The sequence below is a fragment of the Fulmarus glacialis genome, unplaced genomic scaffold (assembly GCF_000690835.1).
Source record: "Fulmarus glacialis isolate BGI_N327 unplaced genomic scaffold, ASM69083v1 scaffold33117, whole genome shotgun sequence".
Lineage (NCBI taxonomy): Eukaryota > Metazoa > Chordata > Aves > Procellariiformes > Procellariidae > Fulmarus > Fulmarus glacialis.
Window position 1 is genome coordinate 6,500 of NW_009224367.1, and position 8,677 is coordinate 15,176.

The 8,677-nt window shown below is 40.8% G+C and overlaps 1 protein-coding gene across 1 annotated transcript; it reads right to left on the minus strand.

The window, feature by feature from the left end:
* Positions 1–7,245: 7,245 nt before the first annotated feature.
* On the minus strand, positions 7,246–8,187 carry LOC104079933 (cytochrome P450 1B1-like; the record flags this gene model as incomplete). Its single annotated transcript, XM_009582131.1, has 1 exon — positions 7,246–8,187. A coding segment is annotated over one exon (613 nt), but the record flags the coding sequence as incomplete, so codon positions are not given.
* Positions 8,188–8,677: the final 490 nt, after the last annotated feature.

Sequence of the window (8,677 nt, forward strand, 5' to 3'; positions counted from 1 at the left end):
GCTTTGAATTCTGGCTCTGCCAATGATTTCAAGGAAATTAGTACCTTATCCTTGAAATACAGAGGACAATATTGTCGCTGCGCTGTAGATCTGTGTGCACAGATGCTATGTCTCTCAGTCTTAATGCCGGCAGGAGTGGGATTTTTTTGTATAAGGTTTCAGTTCAAGTATAATGTCACTGGAGGATCTGCCTTGTAATTCTCTGGGGGACCTTCTTAATTTAAATATTTATCTAACCCGGATTTTTTTTCTCCCCTCCTTTGTGGGAATTCACCCTTGTTTTATTTTATTAAACATTTGCTGTGGTGTTTCTTACCAAAGCCCATTGGCTGATCTGCCCTCAGCTCACTGCGGCAGAAGTGCTTGCCACATACTTGGAAGATGCAGGCTTGGCAGGATGTTAGGCACCTGAGAGAAAGAATGCTCATCCAGAGAAAGCTGGTGGAAAACACTTCCCTTCTGTTCCTGTGCCACCTGGAAGGGTTGCCCAGAAAGCTTCCCTGCAGGGCATATTGTTTTGGAGTGTAGGTACAGCTCTTCATCGTTTCTGCCAGAAACAGAAAGATGAACGTAGTTATGTCTTGGAACAAGTTGCAGCACGACACCGTGTCCCAGCAGCTATATAGATGAATGAAGGGAAGGAAAAGGAGTTTTGTTACAATGAGGTTCATTTAGGAATCTCATTTTTCATTAGGGTAATTATTGTAAAGTCTGAGTTTAATTTCTGGTGGCACTTTTTTTTTTACTTGAATTGAGTTACTTAAGTTTTCTGAACCACAGAAGATTAATAGCTTCACAATTTAGGATATTCCTCTGTAGAGTGAAAAAGTATAATTAAAAATAAGATATACAGTAGAATTAAATTTCTGAAGTGCAGCTTGGAAGTTTTTCACAGAATACAAAGCATAAAAGAAGCGTGGAGTATTGTTTCATGCTGTTCTGCAGATGATTGCAAACCACACTTGCTTTGTGAAGTCAAAATTTGTCTTAAATCTTGCTTTCGTACTGGGAACAAGGGTGTCTCACTCCACATCTCCACTTCAGTTGTGATGAGTAGAGTAGTCCAAGTAAGTGCAGGGTGTTCTGTTATTCTTAGCACAGAAAACATGATTACGTGAAATCCCATTTGTTATCATGAGAGGATTAGAAGCCTGTTTCTGCATGATAACTGTTATGCTCTTACCAGAGCTCAGGTTGGGAGAAGGGAGATTGTGGAAATAAAGTCTACTCTTGTAGAACTGTCCTTGCCAACAAAAGGAGATCCATCACTGAAAATGTACCAATAATATCAGAGGATAAAAGCAGTTCTGGAGCATCCTGCAATATACATGCCATTCTTTCCCAAAGCCTGGATACAACTGAAGACATAACCGTATAGCATGGGAATAGCGAACTGATACAAACCTCTTCCTGCTCAGCTTGCTCGAATAAATGACGCTGACCTGCTCTGACCTCTAGACCAGTAGTGTTTCTCTCTGGTGTAGTGCCTGCTCCTTCCACCACTCTGTCTGAATGTCAAGAGGAAAATTTCCCCAAAAGGTGTTTAGACTGTTGCAGCTGGGCTGTATTTTCCTCCCCATTGTTCTCAGGCACTGGGGATGCTGAGGCGAGGAGAATGACTGACTCTCCACGGCTTTCTGTTGTAGACCGGTTTTGTTTGCAAATCCTGCGGCCTGTATGGCACAGCCCGATTGCTCGTGTTTAGTTCCTCAGTTCTTGTTTCCGTGTTTGCTACCTCCCAGATCTATTACTTGAGTTAACCGGCAGTAAGGAGTTAGCATTTGGACATCCTTTGTTTGTCCAAAGCTTTCAGGAAAATAATCGCTCATTCTGTCTTCAGCCTGGTGTGAAGGTAAGGTTTGGCCCAGGTGCTCTCAGTTTGACGTTCCCTGCTGCTGATGTGAGTGAACCTCTTTAATACCGTGTGGATTCTTACCACCCTAATCCTGACATACTGTGTGTACAAGCAATGTAAAATCACCACCTCTCTTTTCCTGGAAATCAGAGACCCTGTGCACAGTTCCTCCCCAGCTGGAATCTTCCTACAGTTCAGACATATGTTTTCCTCTGCTAACTCTCAGCCACTCCAGCAAATGACTCCTATATAGCTCTGCAGTTGATTTATGCACCTTTACCTGTCTCCTGCACATTCACTCCCTTCCCCCGCTCTGCACACGTGCAGTTGAAATGCCTCAGCACCTGCATCTTCTGCGTTAGCTGACGGATCGGCGTCCCCAGACATCCAGTGCAGATAAGGAGTGTAAGGAACTGAGAGACTCTTGTTTGATTTGGTTAGCTCTAGCTTTGTGCTTTCAGGCTGGAGCAAGATCTGGTCTAAGTATTGAAGGACAGGGCAACACTAACAAAGCAAAGAATTTTTTGGTTAGTGGAGCTGTCTGAAAAGTTGGAAAAAAGCCCCAAAAGAGGGCTATCAAAGCATCGACTACAGCCATCTTAAATGCTCCAGGCTGTTTGTGCTTAACACTGAGCTTGTTTTCACCTGACAATTAAGTGAGTTGGCCTGGTCTGAGCACAAGTGACTGGAACATGAAGAAACTCAGCTGCAAAAATGCAGGGCAGTAAACAGTGGAGAAGTTGAAACTTGAATTCACTGTATCTGTGTTGCACTGTATACCAAAACAGTGGCACTGTTCAGAATCCAGCCCTTTTATTCATCCACGAAAAAGTCAGATCCACCTTCAGTGTTATCCCAAGTTGAATTTGTTGTGTGGGCAAATGAGAGGTCTGAGTAAAATTTAACCAAGCTAAAGATGCAGCAAAGGCAAATGTTAACTGTTCACTTTACATGGCTAACTCCTCAACTTTTCTCAGATAAAATGTAAGCTCCCAATTGCCTAGTCTCTGGTTGCTCTGCCTGGATAATCTGAACCAATTTCCTCCAGACCGACCTATGCATCAGTCCCTGCCACTCACAAAAACATACTGGGTCTGATGCAAAACTAGCTGGAATTTGTTGTTGTGAATTTGCGTTTAGTTACATTGTGCCACGACTATGCTGGCACCGATAGCTGTTGCACAGATCCTGGACTGACAAACACCCCCCCCCTTTCTAGCAGCGGTTGTTTCTCAAGTTCTGATGAGTCTTGTTCCTTATTGTTACATTATCGCTATTTGTTTCAGCAGCTCTGAACTGACTCCTGCTGAAGCCAGCAAGTTTAACTATTAGCTTCACAAGGAATGTAATGGTACACTTGAATAGTATAAACGTATTCCGTATCAACTCTGCTAGCTCAGCCTACTTGCTTCCTCTCCTTGTTATGTAGTGGGATGGCTTGACAGCTACTGGTTTTCCAAGAAACGTATGCTTGTCCCAAGTTCTCACTGTGCTTCCTGTTTTGTGGTTTGGGGTTTTTTTGTTGTTGTTTTGGTGTTTGATTGTTTTGTTTTGTTAAATCCCTTATCTCAACTTGAATGAAAGATGTTACTAAAATTCTGGGAGATGGACTAGGTGTCTGCGTGCACACATACACAGAGAAAGCAAGTGTGAGGTGACATTTGGCTTTCCTGACCCATTGAAATCACTACAACCTGAGCATGAAGATTTTTAAAGGAAAAATCTTGTCTTGAATACAGCTGCTTAACTTCTTTGTGCTTTATTTCATGAAGAAAGAGCAACAAGTTATTTGTCTAGTATTGCTATGGTGACATCCAGTCACAGGTTGGTGAGGGAGGCAGTGACAGCGCAAACACAAAATCTCATGAGATGTGCATCACTTGCTGTTAGATGTGACCTTGCCTAGTTTTGAAAACGATAGTTTTTCTAACAACTGCTTTAATGAAACAGATGGAAATACAGAATTAAAAAAAAAAAAAAAGCCAATTTGCTGAGTTGGTCTTACTCTATTTCCTTAACACTTGGTACTGGCTTGCAGTGGGCAATCAGAAACTTTTGGTTCCCAACTCAACTGCTATAAATAGTATTTGTAGTGATCTCCAAGAATCTCTCCAAGAGTGTTTTCTTCATGCCAACTTCTGGCTGCATCAGCACTGTATCTTTTTGGCACTAAGGCAGCAGGTCTTGCTATAAAAATGTGCCTGTCAACGCTGTAGAGGGAGTCTAGACTGTAGACAGCTGGTAAAGCAGAAAAATACCTACAAATTGATGGGAGGCAGGGACAGTGTGGCAGCATCTCTTGACTGTATGAGGTTGCTCTTGGCTTTTACCCAGGGAGGACACCTGCTCTGTATCTATCCCACTGGTCAGCCCCAGCCACGTAGGCACTGCATGGCCTGTCTTCAGACACTACACCTACTCCACAGGTCCTTAGCTACTTCTAGGGGTCTTTGTAAGTCATCTTCAAAAGTTGTGCTCCTTCTGCTTTCACCAACTGAGCCTGTACTTAGAATCCTGCCCCCTTAGGGAGAAACTCCAGCTGAAAATATCCCAAATCAGGAGGGAACTACTGCTAGTCAGTCTTCTGCCCAGCCTTCTGTCCCACCCAGCTTTTGTTCCACTTCCTTGGGGTTAGGGAAAATGTGAGGGTCTTTTCTAAGATGGCTCTGAAGTAAGCAGGCCTGTGTAGCAGACTGGGGAGAAGAAGACGGGAGGGGGTGGGAAGGAGGGGAGCTGCTGCATTATGAAGAAATGTTTTATATTTGCAGTAACGGCCACCCTTCACCACAGGATTGCCTTGATTTTGTGGAGGTTGCTCTGCAAGGGCACGTTAAGGCCTGTTTGGCCCCCAGATTTCCTTCCTGGCACTCCCGACTATACACCAGGGCCAAAACAGCACAGATCATCAATCCGCTCGCCCATTTCTTCCATTCTCAGTGGTGGGGGATCCAGTATCAGGAGTATATAGATGCCAGCACCAGATATAGGAGGGAAAAAGAGAAAGGAGAAACAGCCTGTGGGCTTGAAATGCCAGAGGGAAGAACATAGCAGGCTGTGCAGGCTGAGGAGAGATTAACAGGTATTAAAAGAAAGCAAAAGACATGACAGAATTCAGATGGATGCTGAGATGAGCAGCAGCGAATGTTCTTAGCAAGGAGCATGAGGAAGTTGAACACAGATGGCAAGGTGTGAATAAGCAGGCAGACCTGAGAAGCTGTAAGGGCAGGATGGAAAAAAACCTTAAAATCCAGCAATGGGAAGAAGGTGAAAAGTATATGAACAAATAACTTAAATAATAATGCTTTCCAAATCAGAAATGATAATTTTGTTTATCTTGATGTTAGAAAGCCATACATAAACTAAGCAAAGGCAGTGTAAGAATAATTTTATTTAGTATTTTGGTAACACAACGATACATCTCAAAATGACCATAAAAGTTAGCTCACTGATCAACTCCATACATTCTAAATGGGTGCTACTGAATTTGAGTAACTTCACAGATTATACGAGGCATTATTTGACCAACAGCTATATAGTGTGTGACGCCCTGACAGACATAAGCAGTGTGAATGGACGTTGCATTAGTAGCCAATGCATAGTTAAAGCTTTTGGAAGAGTACAAAATTGCAAAACCCATTTTTATTAAAATATGAATCGGTGATCCTTGCGTTAGAATAACTATTCAGTTATAGGTTACATCCTTTATATTTTTTTTAATGACAATACTTAAAAAGGTACAAGGAAAATTGTCTTGCTAGCATCTGATCTAATATAGATCTCCATATGAAAATGCTGAGTATCTTATAAAGCTTTTCACAGGTATAGGCTAAGTTCTGGGATATCACAAACTTGTACATAATTCAGAAAAACACCTGAGGTTACTCCTTGTGTATGTAACAGAAAGATTTTTTAGCTCTAAAAAAAGAAGATAGATGCCATATGAAGTCAGAGACTTTAAACAGGTACATTACTACTGTGTGGGGTTATGGAGCAGTACTTTTAGGCTTTTTATTCAGGTTTTTAAAATCAGTAGCAAAGCTTCTACTCAGGAAGATCAGGATTGTGTCGTTAACCCAGCTCCTCCCGATGCCAGTATGAGTTCTGCCAGTGCTGCCAACGTGACTAAGAATGGCCATCTCTCAGAAGACCCAGTGCAAATCTTTACTTGCTTAGGTCTCAGCAGAGCTACTTTACTGTGTAGCATTGCACCCTTATTTTTCTAGTTCTACTAATACCTTATTTAGCACTAGGCTGAACACAGCAAGTTATGTGAGGTACTCTCATTTCCGACGGATTTCATATGTAATTGAAAGTGATCTGCAGCTCCAAAGAAATGCCCAACGCTTTTAAAAATCAGGCATTTACATAGGGTTGTTTGCTTTTTAGAGAAATACATGCAGCTTTGTGTACACAAACATTAGCCAGAGGTTCAAGGCCATAAAGTTTCACGTGTGTATTTTACTTTAAAATAATAGTTTGGGGTTTTTTTTTGTTTGGTTGGGTTTTTAAAATTTTATGTCCTTTGCCTCATAAAAATTTTAAAAGTACTTTTTCTTCAGTTAATGGGTACATTAATTAGAACATGTAATGTTAGTTTTCCTTCGGAGACTTTGCTCCAAGCAAATCGTACTAAAAGTACATAGTTCATTTCTGGATATACCATTTAACTCAACCTAACAGAATGACTAGTGAGCAGGGGTGTATTTGCTGTACGCTTTACTTGAGGCTTGTGGCATGAACGTTTTCATATAAAACCCCCAAATTCTCACTTCTAAATACCTCAGCCCATGTGGATTTTACTGGACTTACCTATGTGCCTAGGGACAGGGATATTAACTCTTTACTAGAGAAATACAAAGTTCAGCTATAAAACTTTCAGTTCATAAAACTTTCTAATTCAAATATCTATTTTGTTCACGAATGTGCTAATGAACAGATTAGCATATGGTTTGTATCACCCTCGCCATTTGGTGACATATCAAATATTTCAAAACTTAATGAAAAGTTACTATATTAAGACATTCTGTTCATTCTCATGTAAAACATGAATTTCATTTTTAAATGTGCTTATAAGCAAGTCTATTTTTTTTTTTTAGTCATTTACGTAAACACTTTGGAAGGCTAAAGGCAAGACTTTACATTGTCATTTTACCAAAAATCATTTGAACATTTATTATTGAGGCATTAATGTACATCCCAGCAGTCACAACGCAGGAGCTGCCATGTTCCTACGGCAGTTTCCAGTAGAGTGAATTCGGAGGCAGGCTGCAGTGTTCTGAGCAACCCTTTTTTTTCTTTTCTTTTTTTTTTTTTTTTTTAAGTAAGAGATTTCACTTTGGGATGTGGAGTCACTGAAGGCCAACTTAGAGTTAAGGCATAGCACGTGGAGACGTGGAAAGGATTGTACAAACAGTTCCTGGAGATGCTCCAACCAGTCAGTAGATAAAGCGCTTTACAATGGCGACTTCTGTGAACAAGCTAGAAAAGAAAAGGCTTACTTTCAAATTGCATATGTTTTATCATTTAATATATTAAATTGTTGCCCTGGCTCTCCTTCTAGAATTAAAAAGAGGACTGAGTTATACCCTGTGCAGTTTTCCTTCCTGCTCGTGTAAATTGTAATATTGGCTATTTTCCAAAAAGATCACCAGAACAAACTATACCTTATTTAAGACTAAAAAGAGAGAGAGGGATTATCTTTAGATGCAAGGCTTGTTGCTTAGGCATTTGCTGACAGCTGATTTTCATTGGCTGCTTTCTCTGCTTGCAGTCTTTGGACAGCCTGATCGAGCAAATCCATAGTATCTCTAAGCGTAACATTCAAGGTAAATGGCTTAGGTTTAATGGTCAACCCATAGGTAAAGTCCATTTTAGGGTCCTCGTTTGGATTAGCAGTAAAATTGCACTGATGTACCAGTATGGAGGTAAAGAGAAACAGCTGCACCTTGGATAACTCCTCTCCAATGCACCGGCGTTTCCCCAATGAGAAAATCATCACGCTACTAGTAAGATCTTTATTGATTAATCCATTCTCATCCAGGAATCTTGTTGGATCAAAATCCTCTGGGTTGGACCATTTTGCTGGATCGTGATTCACTGACCACTGATTAACAAAAATCACTGTGTCCTTGGGAATGAGGTAGCCCATTATGAAGGTGTTGGTTGTGGTGGCATGCGGGATAGTAACAGGCACAAAGCTGCTGAAACGCATGGATTCATACAAGAAAGCCATGATGTAGGGCAAGTGGGGCTGATCTTCAGCACATGGCAGACGGTCTCTTCCAACAATCCTATCCACTTCTTCCTGCATTTTAGCCTGCACATTCGGATACCTGTCATTTAAAGTAAGATGCGTGTATGTACATAACACTTTCAAAAGATTTTCTTAAAAATAATCCTTGCTGGAAACATTTTTCACAGAACCTCACCCCTACCCTAAATAATGCAGTTTGAGCAAAGTTTAAATATATTGCAGGAACACGTAGACCCGGATGGAAAACTTTGAGAGGAAAATCCAAACTTCCCATGCAATGGTGTCATTTTAGATTTGCTCCATTTTCACTTCAATGTAACTGATTCTCGACATAAAAAACGAAACTAACTTAAAATGTCCTGAAACTGAATATTCTGATACAATTTTGAAAATTCATCCTAAAACTAAAATTACTGGTCTCTTCTAAATACTGGGCTTTCTGTGGGAACGAGAATTTGGTTTTTCAGCTCTGTATGTGACTTCTACACGTTAGCATAGAGTTTGTTATCACTAGACATATTGCATACAAATGAAAGTCTGCAGATTTTTGAACTGAAAAAATCCCTGCT